The following is a 20,583-nucleotide window of genomic DNA, read 5'->3' as shown; positions in this document are numbered from 1 at the left end:
GCTTCTGGATTAGGTGAGACTCGGAAAAGAAATGGACGACCTCGTACATACACGCGATCTTGACACTCATCAATTCTGTGCTCAGATTTCGTGAAACAATATCCTAACAGCCCTTTCATTTGAAGTGATACGAAAAGGGAAGCCCTGGCGATGCGTCAAACGCTGTAACCGCAAAATAGTCGTGTGTTTCGTTGCGCGTATATCTGGAATGCGCGACGGCACCAGGAGTCCGCCACTCATTCATTTTCCGGACTTGAAACTGTATCCGCATAGGCGTTTTATGTTTAAGATTTAATTGAGAGATCTGAAGCATGGTAAGGCACGTTTTCTACAATCTTGGTTGTTTCACTTGGACGGACTGGTTGTTTAGAAGGTGAGTGGCGTGGTGGAATGTCATGGCGATAGGGGTACAGGTTGATATCTAAAATCTATGCATTCACTACTGCTGTATCAACTCTCGTTTGCTTCTCTTGTCCGTTCCATCAATAAGATACTCTACGACCTAAGTAACCCCATCTGCATCCCGACCATCACACGATCAAACCGCAGCCCCAACTCCACCACACCATGCGCGCCCTCTCCGTCCCCCTCCTCTCCCTCCTCTCTATCGTCCCTCTCCTCCATTACCCCTTCACAGCCGCGCAGGCTCTTCCCTTAGTACGCGCCCATCCGCCTCGCCACCGCCCACCTCAACCCCTATCCAACATCCGTGACCGGACTAACGATCCGAACATCAACAGACCTTGCTATGCAACACAGCCGACCTGATAAGCGCCTGCACCGCCAAACCTCTCCTCGTCTCCTGCCCCGCCACCGGCTCTGCCAGCCAGTCGGTCACCATGGCTGGCTTCGACGGCACGGACTATGGCGACGGCGACAATTCTCCCACTACGGATGCGACCGGCCCGGCCTGCTTTTGCCAGTGCAGGTGCTTGACTCCGACGGATGCGCAGAATGCACGGGAAAGGCGTATAGGCGGTCAGGAAACTGCGCCTGTGGACGGTGATGGTGCGGTGCAGGAGCTTGACGCTGGTTTTTCTGATGACGAGTCGGACGATGATGAGGGGGGAGGAAGTGGTACTTCTGCTGATGAGTCGGACGGTGATGAGGGGGGAGAGGTTCCGGCGCCGGCTGTGGCTCAAGGAGGGTCGATGACTACGGTAGCGAGTAGTGCTTCGGTGGGTCCTTTGCCGACTTCGGCCTTTCCTCTTTTCATCTGTTCGCCTCGAAGCAGTGACTCTGAGGGGCTGTTGAGAGGATCCGCGCTGATGGTTATGAGCAGGTGGCTACGAGTACGACTGCATCAGCGACGACGACGACTTCGGCGGTAGTAGAGCAGCTTGGACCGCACGCCGGGTTTGAGAGGGGGAGATTCGCGCATTAATCGACTCAGGAGGGACGGTTGGTGTGGCTGCTATGGTTGTAGTCGCAGAAGAGGGATGTAGAAGAGGAGAGTAGAGGAGGGTGCGGACAGTTATCCGATAGACGGACAAAAATCCTGGACAGTATTGTCAACACAATTTCTGAATCTTGATGCAAAGTCCTGCGTCATCCGAAGTCCTAGTGACGTTTACCTTGGACATTTCTTGACAGTGATCGTGCTTCTTATCCCAGCCAAGTTTTCTTTTGGCCAACGATCTGAGAAGATTAGCTTGAGGTCGAGGCTGCTAGAAATTGGTGACGATCTAGACGTACAGTCTAATTTTGCATACTCAGTCGAATTGGAGACTTGACTTTGTCTTCTTTTCCTCCGCCAAAACAAACTACATCTGGATTTTTGGCGCTCTTGCCTAGGTTTTATCCAAATATGTATGGTACCTACCCAGGTTATGGCATCTTAGCGACCTGCTTGTGTTCCTTCGTGTGTTCGATGCCAGCCTATATTGAATCTCCCAGCTTGACGGACTGTATGCGACGGCTCCGGGATAGACGACCTAGATCAGGGAAAGTCTGAGTCGAACAGTCAAATGCACAAAGAGCTTAGTGTAGATACTCAAGGCTCACACCATGGCGGCTCTTGCGTCTTCGGATCTCCTTTCCGTTTCCTCCGGCTCAAATTAATAGCAGATGGAGTATGGCAATCGGCAGATGCTGTGGGAATAGAGACGACGATCTCCCTCAGACCTGTAACCGAGCCGCTACAACTAGGCAGTAGACTTGTGTGCAACCTTCGTCCTTTGTACTCTTCAGTGCTCTCGATCGAAACTCTGTTGCTTTTCTTGCTCGTTGGGGTTTTCATATAGCAAAACCTCCCTGGACATCTTTGTTGTCTCACGCAGTCCCCGAGCTGTAGTAATGGCCGAGATCGACTGCCTGTTTCGTGAAACGGTCGATCGTGAGTAGCGCCATCAAGATTCGGCAACGGTGGTCCATACGGACCTCTAGCGAACCCCGCTGTGCTCCCCATATATTGTCTCATGCAGGTAGCCTTTTTTGGGTTCCTAGGTGCTGCGAGCGACTAACTGGTTACGTGCTCACATGCTCAACTCACTGCTTACGGCTTTACCCCAACCACCAGGCTTAGCAGATTCCTTGCATTGGAAAGTCGTTCCAACTTGAGTCTCCATCACGAGGAGTTCCGAGCTGTCAGTGATGATGCCAGCTGGTACTTTGCAGAAAACCCTGCACGATCTTAGCCTACCCAATCCGTTTTGCAGCTGGCCTAAGAGCCTTCCTTGTGTCAGAAGCTGGCAGCCAATGGTCGCTTCTTTCTCTGATGAGATCCGGGTAGAGCACCGAAGAGGAAGCCGAAGCTCGGCCTTGATTAAGTGGAGATCTGCAGCTGTAGCGATCAAGCGCGCGACCTTCCCAGGGACGATGGTATTAGTCCAAGTCAGCGCTACAGATCAAGCTATGCCAACACCCGTCCGTCCTGTAATAATTGCAACCGAGTCCTCAGCTTTCCCTTCTCAAACATCCGGGGAGTAATCTCGGCTTCGCCTAGCGCGAGTTCGAAGACCTGAAGACTCGGTTGCATCCGATCTTTCCGACATGTCCCATCCAACCGGCCCCTATTCATGAACGTCTCATTTGCCGTGTTCCGTGGAGCGGTAGCAAATAGAATCATTTGCTGAGCGTGGTGCCATTGATCTGCAAGCAACCGCAAGCACCTGCCACAACGGCAGGGCAAAACCACCTCGATGCTGAAATCAACATTCGTGTCCAGGAGCGAGGGATCAAATCCGATTGCTCTGTGAGAGAAAAGCAACAAGCAGTTCGACTCGGATTGTTCGCGACACGCGTTAATTGCGGGTCACGAAGGGGCAGAGGGGCGATCCGATCCTAGACCCTTGTCACATGTGCTCTAAGAATTTATCTCGCAGACACTTCTCAAGCATTTATGTCAAAGCGAGCAGAGCGGTGGGGACAGGATCGATCGTGTGGGTTGTTTTGATTGATTCTTGCTGCAAGCAGTAGGGCATAGTACCTATTACGAATTGATCTTGCAGCAGACGCACATCGTAGAGGCCTAGCGTAGACGCATATCGTGGACGCATATCAAATCGCCATCATTTGGAGCTGAGGTGGTACGTATCTTCTGCGATCAGTTATTACAAAAATGTCCCATACGTAGAAGAAGCCGTCGAGTCCGTTGTCAGGAGCACAGTGGTGAGGCGACGTTCTCACCTGAAGCAGTGAGACCTCTCATCAAATCACCATCTTTTAGCATGACTGTAGAAGTTGTTAAATAACCTAGCAACTTGATCTGACAAAATCAAAAGTCCAGGTCTTTGCGTACAAATACAAATTTCCATGTCCTACAGTGGCAGTCACTTTATAAACGATTGAATTCGGACTCCCAATGCAGAGACACACACAAGCACCGGCATCGTCCAATAGAAATATGCAGAAAGGTGGGGAAGGCCTTGCCATCTTGGCAGCATGCATAAACGTTCAAGTCGAAGGTTGTCAAACACTTGACTAACGCTCGTGAGCACAAGTAACACCGGAGATACCGCTATCGAATTAGACCACCGCTTGAAATTAGCACACCATCTTAAGTATATTTGCGACATCCGTAATGCTACGCGACCTGCAAAGAGCTTCTTCTAAGTAAAAGTAGTAAGCCTGTTGGCAAGATAATGATCCTCGAACTTGATATCGGAGCCGTCATGCTGCATGGATTCGCAGCCGCTATTGAAAGGATGCCCAAAGAGGGGTTGATCTTGTCGGCTGAAGACGGTCCCGTTTTGTTGAGTTTCTGGGTTCTCGGTCATGCCTCCGTAATCGTAGATACTGCTTTCCGGAAAAGATGGCTGTGTAGAAGACAAAGGAGGCGTCAGATAATATGGCAGGCCACTTATACCGTTCCAGCTCTGGTGAGGAGAGGCCTGGCAGAGAGGCTCGTCCGGACGAGTGTCGAAGGTCATGTCAAGCTCGCTTTTTGGGTAGCGGCCGTATCTGGTATCGTGGTCGAGCCACGCAGACCTTCTCACTTTGGCAGACTTCCTGGCGGCTCGCCCCCCCTTCCTCCCAGAACGCTGCCTCTTAGGATCGGCCTGGTCGACATTGTCACTCTTTTTGCCAACCGTCTTCTGGCGATATCTGGTAGTTGACTCAATGCCCGCGCCAACAGCAGAGGGCTCCAAGACCCAAATGAAGCCTTTCTTTGCTTTGTTTGATGGATCAACATGGGGAACCTTTTTGAACGCCTGCATCTATGTCAGTGTCTCCGGAATAAATGCGCTTTGCGGTTTGCAGAACTTACCCCGTTCATTGACAGGTTGTGTCTGACACTGTTCTGCCATCCCTTGAAAGCCGGATCTCTTGCCTTGTCGGTATTCTGTGCTATCCACTCATAGATGTCCTTCAACACCATCTGGTGCTCCGGAGCATCCATCAACGCTCGATATATCAGCTTCGCATACGGAGGCTCGCCTTGCTTGCCCTCACTCTCGCTCTCGCTGTCCAGTGGGGCGGACCGTTCGGTCTCCCGGAAGGGGCGGTGCAACTTGGGCTGAGTCGGCGTCCGCAGGTCTGAAGAGGTCGCATACAATGATGAATCTAAAGAAGGTGCGGTATCATAGGCATAAGCTTGTGGCAGGTTATACCTGGGCCTAGCCCCTGTTTCTTCAAAGCCGTTAGCAGTTGTGAAGTCCGTCCAGGGCCGCAGTTGGCTTTGATGGCTTCGAGTGGGCAGAATAGGAGGTCGAATTGCTGAGTTTGATTGAGTGGAGGGGGCCAATTCCTGGTCTGTTTCGAAGGAACTGTTGTTGAATGAAGACGACAATGACGAGAACGGTGTTGGCAGCTGTTGATGAGGTCCAATTCTCCACTTATCATCTCCTTTCGCCTGGTCCTCAACATCTCCGAAACAAGTCCGCGAATGGATAGCAGAAGAGCTTGGCTCCGTCCGATAGCCTAACGACGTATGGCCAAAGGTCTCTGATTGTTCCATTTTTGGCCATGTAAACGAAGATTCCGGACTGATGTAACCTTGACAGGGAAGTTGGTGTAATACATCATGACTGTGATCTGAAGGCGCTGAAGCTCTGTTGACGAGCAAGGCGGGCATGATCGTTTGTGAACCGCTATCAGTCATCGGAGATTCGCGGGGGGCCAAAGGATTGTCAGAATTGAAGTCACTTGAATTGTTTGGCAGATCGGGGGAATGAAAGGGACGATGGATTGATCTGTGTAGCAACATCGCAAGATCAATTCCCCAAAGAATAGAATTGAGACTGTTCCTTTTTGTCCGATTTGGAACAATGGCGATGTCAGTGTAATAGCCTTTCAATTGGCGAGCAAGAGCGATATGTGGGTGAAGCTTGGGTGACATAGCTTGTGAAACATGAGAGAAGTAATTCAATTGACTGTTAGTCTGATCTTCAATCTTTGATCGCACGGAAGCCAGCTCACAAACACGAGCTGGCCCTGCAGCACCCCTGTCGTGTGCGGCAAGCAAACAAGCATGGCATGGTTACAAAGACTGTAAACACCGTCTCCGTCTGCCGCGTAGAAACGGCTTCCAGCATCACGTTGCCCAAGATGCGTCATTTTCGCGGAGATGTGTCCTTGCAAATCGTCCAGTTGCAGAGCTTCGCCGGCATGGAGCCAGCTTTTGCACTCTGTCAGGAGGGACTTTTGTAATGCTGATTCCCGAACCTCGTCTTCGTTTTTGAGACTGTAGATAATTTCGGAATGTGGTTATTGGACCACACGGCTAGTTGCATACAGGCAGATTCATAGGCAAATGAGCCCTGATGTTCACAAATTACTGTTGCCAAGGCTCTAGAATGTCCAGAGAATTGCCAAAACAAACCTAGCCACATGATCATTGATTGATCATTGATTAGGTACTCATCAAGGGAGAAAACTGAGAATGGGAGACTGCACTAAGCCGCCAGATACCGCCAGATATCTGTAGGAGAGGCCATTGATCCCAGGTTGTACGAAAAGCATAATAGAAGCTCATGCATTGTTATCTCAGAGCCGCATTTTTAAGATCAAACAGCATAAGAGCCTCAGAATTCCACCTCCCGATGGCTCCAAACTAGTGCACAGAATGCATCACAAGCAAATTTTACGTAAGCACCTAACGGTCTGACAGCCAGTCAAAATATTTTGGGATATCACTGATTGCATCAAGTCATGATCTTGCTTATATTAATGTACGTGAGCGAATGGAGACGGTCGTGCCACTCGTACTTGTCGTAAAATCCGTAAAGAGGCTGGAGACCTAGGCGACCGAGGTGTTTGATGAGCATTTACTGTTCTAGTCAACACACATAGTTCTGATGAGATGGCGACCCTGAGAATCTGTACTTAGGCCTGCGTGTGCGCCACAGCAATGTGAAAGACTTGGCCGAGGAGTCAAGCATTGTCAAACCCGAAGGACTTGTTGCACAACTCCAGACCTCCAAGGAACCCATTCCAGGGTGGCGCTCTGGCAGACTGTAAGATGCTTAAGTTTTATTTGCGATAGTAGACCTATGATGGAGTCAGTAAGAACTCGAGAGCACAGATGACGAGAGCGGCTTCCCTTTTTGAACTGGAAGTGGAGTTGTAGGATGCCCTGTTAACGAAGGTCAGTCATTGCTTTAGGTATTAGAAGGAAGGTAGATGGGTAATGGGAGAGTAGCTGGATCGGAATTGGTGGCAAGTTAGTTGACTTACCTTGTCGAAACTGCTTCGGAAGCCGCGCTCTCTCTTAGCACTATAGTCCCATTCTTTGTCTACGATTCGGAATGCCAGATCTTCGTATGGAGGACCACTAACGAACCGGATAAGGCACGTATCCTCCTCACCTGCAGGTGCAAATGACTCTCCTCGCTTGCGTCCATTTTCACGCTCAATGCGATACGTTGGAGCTTTAGTCTTGTCAATAAGATCTGGGTAGAAGACGTTGAACTTGTAGCCTTGGACAACCTTGGGTGGTGGATTGTCATGATCGTAGTGGGTCTGATTGTACTTGTTCCATTCGTAACCCATCTGAACACGATTGAAATAGCGAGGCTTTCGCGGGCGGTATTTGCCAGCCCATTGAGGTTTGGAGGATGAAGACAAGTCTTCCTCGCCGGCAAAAATCTCTTCATCTTCTTGGACGCCTCTAGCGACTTCTCTTTCATACAAAGCTATTGTTGCAGATGAAAAGTCTTCGCTGGGGACGGTTGCAAAGCGAGAGGCACCAGAAGTGGGAGCTTCAGCCGTCTTTGAGGCAGCTACTGGTGCTTTCTTGTCTGATTGAGCTTGTCGTAAGGGTACATACTTCAGCTTGAGCACCCTTTGACGCTCGAAAGCGAGTTTATCCATGAAGTCCTTCTCGTCTATCGCGTCAAGGCCCTTGTCCTCAGCTCGAATCCTGAGGAGTGGTTCCGGATCTAGATCTCGGGAGTACTTTAGAGATGGCGGCCCAGCGTTCGATTTATCGACAATCAGGGTCACGCTGTCAGGCCTAAGATCCTTCGAACTGCTGCTGTTAGTTAGGAGAGCCAACTTGTCCCTTACAAGCACCGCCTCTGCACGCTGCTCGTGCCTGAGATCATTCAAGCGACTCTCTATGATGTTCTTGTAGACTGTATTCAATTCCGCCCGTGACTTATAAACAGCGACATTGCGCACCAGCTGCTCCCAGTACTCCACGTCGATGGGCTCATTGGACTGCAATTTATCGGAGATTTGTTTCTCCAGGTTCTCTAATTCTGTCAGGGTTTTAGGACCCAACAGTCGATCAACGTCTGCAGCTACGGAGCTGGCGGAACGTCCACGAGATTCTGCAGGTACTAGCCTATCCTGGTAATCCTTGCATATCAATTGCAGCGCCTGAGATAAGTCAGAGAAGCGCCAGCTGTCGGACTGGACAAACCATGCCTTCCAATACCGGCCATTGCTCTGATTTGATTCCAGTGCCATGTACGTCTCGATGTCTTTTCGCAAGTCCTGGAGCTGAGGTAGATCAAGGCCCTCAAACACGGCCGAAGGATCCACAACGTCGATGTCTGATTCATTAGTGTCCTCTTCCAACGGATCCCTGGTCGGATCGATGACACCCAAAGTCACAGCAAGCCAGTCGATAGATTTTGCCCGGCCTTCTCTCACACGTATGTGAGCCTTCTTTTTCGACTGCTGCAGCACGAAGTCATCCTCTTTTGAAACCCATTCTCTCATCTGCTCCGCCTCTTGTATTTGATTTAGGCGTGTCTGCTCCCTGGCGAAGCTCTCCTGCTCTTTTCTCGCACTAATGTCATCATCTTGGCCATGGTCACCGCCCAAACGTCTTGGTCTATCCTGATTTTGGTTGCGTCGATGATCTTTGGCTGGTCTTTGCCACAGAGGTGGGGAGGAAGGTTCGGACCTCTTGCGGGACTCATGTATAGGCATCAGATTGGATTTGCTCATCACGTCGAAGTAAGCAGGCCAGGATAGTTTGTGCACACAATGGTAATAAGAAGTATTTTCCGGTAGAAAGGTGCTTCTCTCATATTCAACGACGATAAGATGTACGGGCAGCTAGTGTGAACGTATGCATCGCTCCTGCAGGGTTCGCCAAGCAGCACAGTAGCAGGCGCTAGCGGGCTAGCTAATCCGCAATATAAGGTATGGAGCACTTGACCATCGCAAACTGCACCTGTGTACAAATTCAAAACTCCTCCTCGCTCTTTCTTTCAGTGCTTTTGGGTTTCGATGCTTCAGAGCCATGCCTTCCGCCTGGAAGCCCCTTCTTTTGCACCGCAAGAATAACAGCATTCCTCCTCTTTTAGTCAAATACGACTTCGGGCCAGCGAACTATAATGTATGGCTTACAGACCTCTCGTATATATGGACCGAATCACTTGATCGGAGACAAATTACAAGAAGAGCACTCGACGTTGACACAAGCATTGATCCCAGCGAAGACTTCGCGCAACTACGTCTCTTCCTTAGAAGCATTGAAGATGCTTTACGGCAACGTCCAGGAACTAGTGTAAACTTGATCGAGAGCAACGAGATCAAACAGTTGACCGTACATACGTCAACTCCGTTACCACATCCCCTTCAGCCTCTCGAATGGTCTATCGTGCTTCTGCTTGCATCCCAATCAGACTTTGCTTCGGAATTCGTAGCGCCTCTTCTAAGCCAGCAGCTCACTGCAAAGGTGGAAAAGGCCTCCCTGCTACAGCAATTGAAGGAGAAAGACAATGTCATTTCCAAATTGATTGACAAAATGCAGGGCGATGGTGTCGATCTGGGAAAGTTGTTTCCTGGCGCGGTGTCATCAAAGTCAGGTACAGGACCCTCTGCACGTCGCGCTGTCGCGAAGGCTATCAAGGGTCTTGGAGAGTTTGACCAGGATCTATGGGAAAGCCAACTTGCAAAGGATAAGGGGCTCTGCAGAGACCTAGATATTTTTTTGACTCAAGTATTCGATGATGACGGGAAAGACACTGGTGAGGGACTGCATATCGCAGATCGTGGGGATTGGTGGAAGAGGGTAGGCCATAAAGTTTCGCAACGAGAAGGAACCACGCCACCCAGTGTAAAGACCCATGCTAAACAAGCAAGTGTGGTAGAGGATGAGTTTCAGGTATGTGGATTTCGCAGTTTGATGAGAGGCAGCTAACATGTCTTAGAGGCAATCGACTCCTCCAGAATCTTTAGCTCAGACACCGAGACGCGATGGGCTGATTAGGGACACTGCGCCGAATTTTTCAAGCATTCCAGAAACAGAGGACCCAGATGAGGGTGGTTCGACGACTGACGAGAGCGATGACGACCTTCAGTCTTCCTACTCCAAGCCTCTACCCTCGCGTACAGCCGACGAGGTAGCGACTCGTTCTGCGAATTACTCTAAGGGCATCCAGTCAGCGCCAATGGAGTTGGACTATGATGGCTTGACCACTTCTCCGTCAGACATCGATAACAGTCCTTCCAAGACTCATTTGGTGCCAAAGTCAAAGCCGAAGCTGGGCAAGATCGGTGGTAAAGGCAAAACCAGCTCTCCCAAAACTCCTGCGTTACCAACATCGAAGCCAAAGCTGGGCAAGATCGGTGGGGGAGGCAAGCTTGCTAAGGTACATGGCATCGGGCCTGTGTCTGGTCAGAATGAGGACGCTGCGTCGGACATGCCAGAAGATCCTGTGAGCCCAAAGCGTGAAGTGAGGGACCGAACTGCTGCACCAAAAACACTGGAGCCTGAGAAGAGGGGTCGGACGGTCCAGCAGCCTTCAGAACGCTCACCTCCTAGAGAGACTTCTCAAGAGAGAGCAAATAGAAAGAGGGAACAGCTGAAGCGAGAGCTCGAGAGTAAGAGTCAGGCTGCAACCAAAAAGAAACGTAGATTTTGATGCCGGTCTTTCCGAGCACAGAGCTGCAATCGCTAGTTTAATCATCATAGTACTTACCTCGACTTGAATAGTCGAACAGTCGCCAGCCGCTCAATACATGCGGTTTGGCGTCAATTCAAACCTCTGGGTGGTTTCCATGTTGGATGTGAGACTCAATTTCGCTTACTTTACTCGAGTGCTGACTCAATTGAGTAGTCCTTGCTGCCTTGATAGGCATTTAACGTGCGGCGCTCCTTTTGAGCCTCTGTTGATATGTGGAGTGTTATGGGGTTTTGGTGAAATAGTCTGGCCTTGTTAGACGCTTGGAGGACAGTATGAAGGCTAGATCTAGGGGAGACATCGCCAGATAGGTCAAGGACTCTCTCTGTGTCGCGAACTGTGAATGCATGACTCTGAAGTATAGCTTTCTCCCATGCTAAGCCTTCCAAACGCCCCATAGGGCGCAACGACAGGACTTATCCACTGCATGACTTGCCGGCTTGGCATTGTAAACAACATTTTGTGTTCAACATTGCTCGCCAACCACACCCCTTTCGTACCTCCATCACACTCCCTGCTTCCAACAACTTAAACACTTGCATTGCTTAAGTGCTAAACCTGAATGTAAAAATATAGTGCTCACTGAAAGGCACTCACTAGGCTCCAGAGCCAACTCCATTCCAAGTGAGAGTACTGATCTGCTGTTGTAAACTTCTCCTTACTTTCTAAGCCAAACCACTCGAACCTATCAGACCATAATGTCATCCTCCCAGTCACCGAGTCGTTCTCTCGCCGAAGAAGATTACTATACAGCTGAAGAAGATCACCTCTCCTATGCACAAAGATCCAGTGGGGCTTCATCAACTGTAATAACAACCCCAAACGGAAGTTCAGACAGCGTATACGCCACTGCCAACCAGACACCGATTGCTAGTCCAGACATGAGCAGAGGCACAGCTTCGTCGATCCCTATTGCTGCTCAGTATCCGGGCTCACCAACAGCAAAAGCACTAGACAAGTCCTCACGTCTCTGGCCTCCGAAAGCTGCACCTCAGGTGAATAACGGTCAACCTACAAGTCTAGCAGATACTTTCCAGAGCAACTATCTTGAACACCGAGAAGCTAGTGACTTTTCCTACAACTATCGACCTGCACCTATCGATCCTAGCCCACAACAAACTTTTCTTTCAAGTCCACTTCCTTTCAACAACAACACCTGCCCTCTGATATCGAACCACATTACAGACACACACCAAGAGCTACCAAACATCGAAGAAAGCGAGATGCCGTACGAGTATCCCTCTGGGAAGTTCATCATGAATCCTGAAGCGCATGTTTTCGTACCACGTCACGGACGTAGGCCAGGTACGCTACCACTGTCTTGCAGAGCTGTATAAGGCCCGTATCTGACTAATTTGATAGCAATGAGGGCACGTAACCCACACGACTGTGTGTACTATGGTGCTCCGCAGCCAAAGCCAGGCCAAGTGGCCGGTAAGAACCCCGTGTTTTGCTGTCCACATCCTTGTATTTTCGTTGTTTCTTACCTATCAACGCTGCGTTTCACGGACTTCTTTCCCTTTGTCACGTGTTCACAACGACCTACCAGCCCAAATTATACTAACGAGCATCAGCAGCAGCGCCCACCAACACGCCAAACGTGGCCGCCCCATTTCCAAGAGTCCAGCTCTATGGCAGCGGACACGGCATGTTCTTCGACCCCAACACCGGCACGTTCACCGGCGACGGCGCCCCCCGCAAGTCTCCTTACCGCGCAGACGGCACCTTGCCATCCAAGCCCGACCTGCAAAACGACTCCATCACCAACCAACAGTACCCGGAGCCAGCCGAAAACATGCTCCACATCCAAACCAAGCGCGAAGTCACCGAGCGCATGGCCGACTTTGGAAGGAACGGCCCGATTCAGAAGTTCCGTGTGAAGCGTCCGATGCCCCAGGAGTACCAGCAGGGGACGCGTGTGATGGTGGAGAAGGAGGGGCAGGGGAGGGAGATTCTCGGTCGTCGTGCGCCTACTGCGGAGGAAATGGAGGGAAAGGAGAGTGGGCCCAGCCGTCCTGTGTACATCACGGATGAAATGGAGGCGAATCTCAAGCGTTTGATGGGTATCACGGGGGAAGAGGAAGAGAAGGAGGGGTTGAAAGAAAAGGACATCGGGGCTGAGGAGGGAGAGGAGGGGGAGGAGAAAGAGAAGTTCGAGGGGACCGGAGTGCAGGATTCCGCGGTCCACAAGGGGAAGGGAAGGTATGCTGGCCCCTTCTAGGGGTTGTATAGCCAGACCTGCATGGCTTTTGTGTGTCGGCTGTGGCGGAGAAGCGGATTCATGTTGCTGGAAGATACCATTTGATCGGGCTCTCCCAGGGATTGGACACCTTGACCTCCACTATTTTGCGTGTGTCAGCTTGAGCACAGAAATGGAATAACGTTGCTGGAAGATGACCTTTGATCATGCTGCTAGTAGTATCTCTCGAGAAACTTGGTGACGTCGTTGTGGATTTCCGGCAGTCTGGGCGCTCTCTACTGGAGGAAGTACAAAATCTGGTATGAGAAAATGCTCAAGTGGGTACGTGGCATGGTTTCTGACGGACGGGTACAAAGATTGCAACTGGCACGCTCATAGAAGAGATCTCTAGTGTGTCAACCGGGGAAAACGCAGTAGGTACAGAACCCGAGGGGCATGAGTAGCTTAGGGGGAAGGCTAGCTGGCCTCAAAGATAATACAGCTGCAATGTCTTCAAGCAAGACATGACACGTGCTGCTTGGATCAGGCCACTATCCTAGACTACTCGATGATACTAGATGTACCTCACGCAAGCAAGCATTTTTCAATCTGAAGGACCTCTCAACATCCTCCAAATCTCGTCTATCGCAGCCATACCCGTGACGTAATCCGTGCGTCTGCTTAGCGCGAGCTGTAAAGAACATCTGTGTTGGACATTTTTTTCTTCATAATATGTGATAACCTCGACCTCCGCGTCTGAACCTAGGTGGTGGATTTGTGATAGGGTGACAAGTCTTTCTGCCGCAAAGGCTCGTGCCTACTCGGCCCATGAGCGTAGCTCGTGTGGTTGACTTGTTTGCGCACAGCACGCGGGTCAGACTGCCCGCCCTTAGTCTTGTGGTCACGACGCACACTAGCTAGCCCTGCCTCGTAGCCGCGATCGAACTGCTAGGGCCCCATGGCATGAGGCTTTTGATTTCGTTCTCGTCCTTCAACTTCTTGACTGCTTGGTGGTAGGTATCGCGGTCCTTGCTCATCAGGGTGCTTAGAAGTGGATCGATGTTGGTCTTAAAGTTTTTTGATTTATCCATGCGGATGTAATTTTCTTCACAACATTGCTTGATCTTGCTCGTGCGGACGTTGAAAGTCCTGACAAGAAATAGCGCGTGATCTGGCTGTAGCATTGGGAACGTGTATGGAACGAGTCGTCCTTCCTGCTCTTGGAAATTGCCATCATCCTGTGGCGTGCCACCGCCCCCAACCGAACCCCCAGAGGGCCAAGGACCAGGATCATCATGAGCCTCGTCACTTCGATCGTGAGCCCGATAGCCACCACGACGCCTAGACCCTCCATACCTCTCGTTGTCTTCCGAGGTTTCTCGGAAGGGCTGTGTGTCCTTGTGAGACGTAAAGAATCGAACGAGGATGAGGAGAAAAGGAGGAGAAAAAACGCGGGGGTTCAAGAACTCAAGCCTGTCAGGGTGGAAGCTCAATACTGTTTCTGGAACGGCGGTCAACTTAGCGTTTGAACTCTCCAGTCAATGGCTAGTCATCAACAGTGTGTGGCCCAAAGCTATCTACAGAGTGGGGTCGAGGCGAGGCGAGACGATTCGGATCTGGAGATGAACAAGTTCGTGAATCATCCTTGCGGCTGAAACACAGCAGTCGGAAGATCGCCTTTCCATGGCAAAGAATCCAAGCCTTTCATTTCCTCGACCTAGCGAATGCGCTGTGAACACGCTGATGCCGCCGGTGTGATCACAAGGGCCGTTGATATGTAATTAATATCAATTCGATTAGGGTGAGTACCATATTTATGGAGTTCAAGACCAATCGCTCAAAAGGATCTCAGGAAGCCACCATAATTCCATGATATGGTAGGCCATCAAAATAGAGGATTCTAAACCATTCAAAGTGCAGGAGAGATCGACAATAATGTGCTGATGATGGTCTAGCCTCTATGAGGACGTGGCATTTCGGTGGCGGCGGGTGCCCGATATATTCTAGTACCTAGTGAGTGAGGCCGTGGGCCGCCTGGAATGGTATTGTCGTGGCGCGAGCCTCCCTGCTGATGGTGTCGTCGCCGCTTGCATAGCTAAGCTGACCCGGTCCCTACTTCTGGGCTTTTTTTTTGAGCTCATAGCTGTGCTTTATACGTTTCAGGGAGCCAGCCAGGTGATTGAATTCTAGCCCTCCGATGCGTTATCTCGTTGGTGTGCTGTTTGCCTTGTCCGATGGTACATGGGTCTCGTCTGAAACCTCCAACAATCCCTCAGGTCCCTCAGATCTCTCACCCCTTAACTTCTTGTAGCTCCGAGGTATCTCGGTTTCTACCCAACAAGAAGTCTACGTAGCCCAACCGCCTGCCTCGTGCTAGGCCAAGAGCATCTTGTGCCAGCCCAAACGCCAGGCCGCCATATAACCCTATCCGGATGGTTCGCGCTGCGGTGTTCAGGGGTAGTACATCTAACATAGCACCATCAGCATCGTTGCCGGGTATCTCTGGGTCATACAATGTAGAAGCACACACTCCAAGGCTGTCCACTGAAACCCGCAGCAATAGTCATTCCAGCTACGACAGTCGATAGGAAATCTTTCGTCCCACGCCATTCATCAACGGCTTCCTCGACTAAGAAGAAGCTTCCAGTCCAAAAACCGATCTTGGAGCCCATCTTCAACCCTTCTTTAATCCCTCCTAGCATGATGTGGTAATTCTTGCTTTTGTGGTACAGGTACCATCCCGTAGAGGTGGCGGGAAAACGGTGTGAGTTCTCCGCTCGGAAACGCATGCCTGCTAGTTTGCCTCCGTGAGAGACGCCCAGAGCGGCTCCAGTGAGAACAGCGCCCGCGGTGGCTGCTGAGAAGCGGACGAAGAATGGGATGGAGAGACGGTTCTCGTATGATGGGAATGGCTGTGGACGGTACTTAAGTGGGCTACCAGCGTCGACTGGAAATTCTTTACTCTCCATACCGTTTTCTTTGTAATAGTGTAGCTGCCAGAGCTTTCTCCCTGCTCGTTGGGGAGCTGACCAAAGACCTAGATCAACCATCGAGTAATTTGCTTGGCACCCAACTTGATAGGGCTGAAAATCGCGTCTAGATCTATTGATATGGCGACATCTATTTGGACCAAACGCGTCAAGTTTCACAATCTCCAACACAGCACGCATCATGGTATGAATGACCCTACAAAACCTCTTGCAACACAGTACTGACTCTAAATCCCTAGCCAGCCAAGACGCCCGGTGGTATGCAATGGACGCTGCGCTTTAAGCAGCACAAAACCACTATCCTCCTCTTCGTCCAGCAAAGCCAACCCTTCGAATCAATAAAGCGCGACCTCCTAGATGCAATCAAAGCTACAGGTATTCAGGACATCAACGGCAATGCTCTACCTTCAGGTCCGGAAGACATCGAGTTTGGTGTGCCAAGAGACAAGAACGACCCCAGCAAAGGTTGGGTAGCTCTCAAGATCCCAGAGGTTGAGGATGGAGATACGAAGGGCAAGGGTGTCAAGAAGGGTAGCATCTTGAATGAGAGTCCATTGGGTGCTGGGCTGAAAGATGGGACTATGCTGGCTTTCAAGTTCACAAAATCAACCGAGGAGGCTGCAATGGATCTGGATGATGAATGGGACGTCATAATACCCAGCTACGACGACGAGGCTGGGAGCCAAAGCCAGGGTCGTGGATGAGGCCGGATGCTTCGATGATCTACGAGACCATGACGTAGCATAGTGAGACACATGGTATTGGCAGATTTAACACCCTCGCCGACGAGTGGACATGCTATGAAGTCGTTGCCGCTATCAAGAAGCCTTGGAACTACTTCGTACTTCCACCTGGGTCTCGCTCCACTTTCACATCTTTACTTCGCCTCACCACTCCTTTTTCGAGTCTGTTTCAAGTTTATACTATGCTCATAACTACCAGAGGAAGTGGCACATACTTTTCTTAGTCTTGCGTTCACCTCACTAAAACATCGATCCAATCTTTACCTCCTCAACCATTATCCTGTATCAAATATTCTTCGCTTCTCTCCACTGGCCTACTTCAAGGAGCTCAGCTATGCAGAAGCCCTTCAACGCCGAAGGGTTAGACTTGACCTTCCTGTTCGATTCTAATTATCCTGAACGGACCATCACTGAAGCCAACAACTCGGCAGCTACTTCCATTGCCATGCCAGGCTTCACAACGGAGCAGTCACTGTCTCTTCAGCGGATGCTTTCGATCCCCGTCGGTGAAGCCCTTGAACCAGTGCCCAGACCCCTGGGCTGGGTTTTGAGTGCTTGAGAAAAGGGCCCTCAATCCCTATCATTCAACCCCAGCTTGGCCTGTAGTACTTCTCCCGATCTTGGCTACGGGACTCATCGTCGACTCTCCACAGTATGACGAAGAAGCTCTCATCAAGCAATTCGTTGCAACAGACCATGAAAAAAAGCAATTCACATGCGAAATGAAGCCATGGGGCAAGTGGGTCCCCAAATCTTGGAGTAGTGGCGGCGTCTCTCGGCGGCCATACGGTAAGTAGAACAAGAGAAAAATTAAGAGACATGCGCATGCTTTTGGGGCGCTCGTCTTCAAGAGCAGAATGCGAATGGAGGGCGAAGGCGTCACCTTCGAGGGTGGAGCAACGAGTGCGTAGAGGGTGAGATGTCTGCTGCTATTGAGATTGAGACGATCCTTGTTGAGGAGGCCTTCGTTTCTTTAGATTTCAAAAGGTGGTCTTGGGGGCTTCGGCTCTTGAGTAATGGTTCGCACAGGGTAGTAAGATCGGTTCATCGCAGGTCTAACAAGCTCCATTTGTACCTGAGCACACATTTACCCTGCGATTGCATTGCAGCTAGGAATACGAACCGTCCTCATTAACCAACATCCATAAATCCTGCCTTTTCTTCGAAGTACTTCAAACGTACTCCCAAGCTGCATCTTGTCACTGAGCTATCTATTGCTTCTCTTCCTTGGCTCTTATTCAAGTGCAGCGAGAACTATCGGCAAGGCAGCGAGAACCTAAATATGTAATTGGATTTTGGCCGTGGTTCAGTGTTCCAGTGTGATATTTCCTGAACCGTCAGCTCTTCCACCCTAGCGCATTCACTCCCTCCCCTTCCTATCTTCCAATCTAATACATTCACTTTTCTCCTCATCTTCTATCCCCGTCACTACCAGCTCTCCTTCTCACACTTACGTCCTTTCCTCTCCCCTCATCACTATCTTACAACACTATCAGCATTGACCTTACTGACCGGACGTTTGAATTCCTGATATCTTCAGGACATCGTCACTTGTCTAGTCCAGCTTGATAAGGCCGTCAAGCAATTGTTTTGAGAGCAAAGTTCACTTCTCATCCTCAAACCCCATCTGTGTTTATCGACACTTTCCCTTAAAGTCAGTTGCACGTCATCGCCACGTCTATCTACATACAGACTGTAGGTTCATGGATCCTAAGTCACAAGGATGAACGCTGATCAAGGCAGAAGCGGCGTTATTTACGTTGAGGGCACATTTTCTCTAAATTGTCGGCACTCTATTTGCACGTCTGTCTCCGTACAAAGTGTAAATGTCTGGGCCCCAATGCATACAGATAGACTCTGATTGAAGCAAGGAAAGTACTATCTCGACAAACCTGTCCTCAAGACCGTCTTATCCGCATATTGCGCTTCGACGGACCAGTCCTAAAGGCTCAAACTCTATTGCAAACCCGGGAGGCCGCAAGGCCAAAAGCTTGCACCATCTACGTTTTACTCTTTGACACACCAGTCGTCAGGTCTTGCATCACGGTTTGCACAATTGAAGACAGCATCCCATTAGTCGTTATGGATCCAAACGGGGCCTCAGCACCAAGCTTAATATCTTCACTCGAAGCTATGATCCAAGCCTCTGTCACTGCTGTTCTTGACCGTCGTCTCGGTACAGGCGATACCTTGGATGCCCAAATCCAGACCACTGTCTCGGCAGCCCTTGACAAGCGCCTAGGTCCTGCGGTAGGGTCGCTAGGCAATCGTATGACATCGTTGGTCGAACAGCGTCTTAGGAGTACTATCAGCACACTGAATTTTCGGGTCAATACATCAGTCACAGCCGCTCTCGAGCAAAGACTTGGTCCCGCTGGCAGTGCTTTGACCGCTCAAATAACCTTTACTGCAGCTCCTCTTCCAGTCTTGCCCTCTGTGGCCCCGCCCAAAGCTCAAGCGTTGGGCGTGGTAAATGGGACGAAGGAAAGCAATGAAACCTGTCCGGCAGAGGAGGAGCTAGGGAAAGCCCAGCCGATAAGTAATGGTGCATCCACAGAGATAGAGCAGCCTACACCGAAGCAGAGCCAGGGAAACGGTGGACCACCAGAAAAAGAGCGGCCTGCGCAAAAGCTGAGTTCGGCACAGCAACTGTTAGACACTGGGCTAACAGAGAAGGAACAGCATGCGCAAAGACAGAATACGGCTGAGCCAAAGGGTTCCAAGACCACGTCTCCAGAATTGGGGGACGAATTATTACTCCCTACAGCAACATCTGCGGAGAGCAACGAATCGGCAAGCGCAAGTTATCCACCTTTCGCCAACGGCTCTTCAAAAAGCAGGGCTGGTCCAAATGCCGTCCTCGAGGCTGAGCCCAACGCAAAGACGGGAGCGCCGTCCAGCAGCGCAGACAAGACTCCGGCAAAGCGCAAGGCTAACCAAAAAGATGAAGCAAACAAAGCCGACGATACAGGCGAACCAGAATCACCCTCATCGGAGGAGGAGAGCGACCACGAACAGCCGAAGAGAAAGAGAGCAAAAGTAAAGCTCGACCCACCGGGTTATACCGACGGGCCCTCATTGAAATTCCGGAGGGTTTCTCCTAAGTTGACTGCGTGTGCCAAGAATCGTGGTTACCCTCGAGTAGTAGATCTCAAAGGTTTCACTGAGGCATCGAACAAACAGAATCTCACAATGGCAGACGTTGTTGCAACAGTGCTGTTCAACTATGACCCCTTAAGCTTGTATGCGTTCATGGATATGGACAGTCACCCAACATTCCACTTTCTTCGAAAGGAAAGCGACCGAAAGGTCAGAAGCTTGGCTATCGAGAGGCTCAGAGAGCCGTATGGAGTTGTTGTGAAGGTATGTGGTCTCCAGCTGATTGCTGGAAGAACGGCGCTGACGCAACATAATAGTGCGGCTATCACCTTTCACAGGCCGATCGTACCAAGTATCGCTCTGATGCTAGTCGCATATGGGAGACAAAGTACGAATACATCATCCTTCCAGTTGGGAAATGGGTTGCATCAAACTATATGCAGGATCCTGTCACATCGAACAGCTCGAAGAGAACGATAGAGCAGTGGGCAACAGAATTTGGGACAGGGGTCTTCCTTGGAAGGCTATGGGTGGAGAGTCTCGGTGCAAAGATTGTATCTGATAGATTGGAGTTACCATCGAGGGGGGGAGGGAAAGACGTGGGGCTAATCGGAGCGAAGGTGGCGGCTGTGGGCTGCTAAAGATGGGCAAGAAAGAGCCTAGCAAGATCGAGGATGGAGAAGTCTCGATGATAAAATCACTTTTGTCAATAAAAATTCGTGACTTGTTTTTTTAAACATAAGCAGAAGAAATATAAAGAGATGATTCAC

At 50.4% G+C, this 20,583-nt stretch overlaps 11 protein-coding genes across 11 annotated transcripts; 7 read left to right on the top strand and 4 right to left on the bottom strand.

Moving 5' to 3' along the window:
• Positions 1–567: 567 nt before the first annotated feature.
• HO173_004276 (uncharacterized protein) lies at positions 568–3,197 on the top strand (the record flags this gene model as incomplete). The annotated part of the gene is made up of 4 exons (XM_037306200.1): positions 568–657; positions 741–1,178; positions 1,283–1,356; positions 3,167–3,197. The coding sequence occupies 4 exons, from the start codon at positions 568–570 to the stop codon at positions 3,195–3,197; spliced, it is 633 nt and encodes a 210-aa protein (XP_037166710.1).
• Positions 3,198–4,049: 852 nt separating this feature from the next.
• Positions 4,050–5,779, bottom strand: HO173_004275 (uncharacterized protein; the record flags this gene model as incomplete). Its single annotated transcript, XM_037306199.1, has 2 exons — positions 4,050–4,652; positions 4,709–5,779. The coding sequence occupies 2 exons, from the start codon at positions 5,777–5,779 to the stop codon at positions 4,050–4,052; spliced, it is 1,674 nt and encodes a 557-aa protein (XP_037166709.1).
• Positions 5,780–6,823: 1,044 nt separating this feature from the next.
• HO173_004274 (uncharacterized protein) lies at positions 6,824–8,820 on the bottom strand (the record flags this gene model as incomplete). Its single annotated transcript, XM_037306198.1, has 2 exons — positions 6,824–7,015; positions 7,117–8,820. 2 exons carry the CDS (start codon positions 8,818–8,820, stop codon positions 6,824–6,826), a joined length of 1,896 nt encoding a protein of 631 aa, XP_037166708.1.
• Positions 8,821–9,136: 316 nt separating this feature from the next.
• On the top strand, positions 9,137–10,763 carry HO173_004273 (uncharacterized protein; the record flags this gene model as incomplete). The annotated part of the gene is made up of 2 exons (XM_037306197.1): positions 9,137–10,003; positions 10,050–10,763. 2 exons carry the CDS (start codon positions 9,137–9,139, stop codon positions 10,761–10,763), a joined length of 1,581 nt encoding a protein of 526 aa, XP_037166707.1.
• Positions 10,764–11,500: 737 nt separating this feature from the next.
• On the top strand, positions 11,501–13,023 carry HO173_004272 (uncharacterized protein; the record flags this gene model as incomplete). Its single annotated transcript, XM_037306196.1, has 3 exons — positions 11,501–12,107; positions 12,165–12,236; positions 12,377–13,023. 3 exons carry the CDS (start codon positions 11,501–11,503, stop codon positions 13,021–13,023), a joined length of 1,326 nt encoding a protein of 441 aa, XP_037166706.1.
• Positions 13,024–13,898: 875 nt separating this feature from the next.
• On the bottom strand, positions 13,899–14,165 carry HO173_004271 (uncharacterized protein; the record flags this gene model as incomplete). The annotated part of the gene is made up of 1 exon (XM_037306195.1): positions 13,899–14,165. One exon carries the CDS (start codon positions 14,163–14,165, stop codon positions 13,899–13,901), a length of 267 nt encoding a protein of 88 aa, XP_037166705.1.
• Positions 14,166–14,276: 111 nt separating this feature from the next.
• On the top strand, positions 14,277–14,510 carry HO173_004270 (uncharacterized protein; the record flags this gene model as incomplete). The annotated part of the gene is made up of 1 exon (XM_037306194.1): positions 14,277–14,510. One exon carries the CDS (start codon positions 14,277–14,279, stop codon positions 14,508–14,510), a length of 234 nt encoding a protein of 77 aa, XP_037166704.1.
• Positions 14,511–15,271: 761 nt separating this feature from the next.
• HO173_004269 (uncharacterized protein) lies at positions 15,272–16,031 on the bottom strand (the record flags this gene model as incomplete). The annotated part of the gene is made up of 2 exons (XM_037306193.1): positions 15,272–15,447; positions 15,512–16,031. 2 exons carry the CDS (start codon positions 16,029–16,031, stop codon positions 15,272–15,274), a joined length of 696 nt encoding a protein of 231 aa, XP_037166703.1.
• Positions 16,032–16,231: 200 nt separating this feature from the next.
• HO173_004268 (uncharacterized protein) lies at positions 16,232–16,675 on the top strand (the record flags this gene model as incomplete). The annotated part of the gene is made up of 1 exon (XM_037306192.1): positions 16,232–16,675. One exon carries the CDS (start codon positions 16,232–16,234, stop codon positions 16,673–16,675), a length of 444 nt encoding a protein of 147 aa, XP_037166702.1.
• Positions 16,676–17,048: 373 nt separating this feature from the next.
• HO173_004267 (uncharacterized protein) lies at positions 17,049–17,273 on the top strand (the record flags this gene model as incomplete). Its single annotated transcript, XM_037306191.1, has 1 exon — positions 17,049–17,273. One exon carries the CDS (start codon positions 17,049–17,051, stop codon positions 17,271–17,273), a length of 225 nt encoding a protein of 74 aa, XP_037166701.1.
• A 1,574-nt stretch (positions 17,274–18,847) lies between these two features.
• HO173_004266 (uncharacterized protein) lies at positions 18,848–20,454 on the top strand (the record flags this gene model as incomplete). Its single annotated transcript, XM_037306190.1, has 2 exons — positions 18,848–20,077; positions 20,131–20,454. The coding sequence occupies 2 exons, from the start codon at positions 18,848–18,850 to the stop codon at positions 20,452–20,454; spliced, it is 1,554 nt and encodes a 517-aa protein (XP_037166700.1).
• Positions 20,455–20,583: the final 129 nt, after the last annotated feature.

This window comes from Letharia columbiana (genome assembly GCF_014066305.1).
Source record: "Letharia columbiana isolate WasteWater2 chromosome Unknown Sc0000011_s2, whole genome shotgun sequence".
Taxonomy (NCBI): Eukaryota; Fungi; Ascomycota; class Lecanoromycetes; order Lecanorales; family Parmeliaceae; genus Letharia; species Letharia columbiana.
Note: the sequence above shows the minus strand (reverse complement) of the source record. Positions and strands in the feature narration are given on the sequence as shown.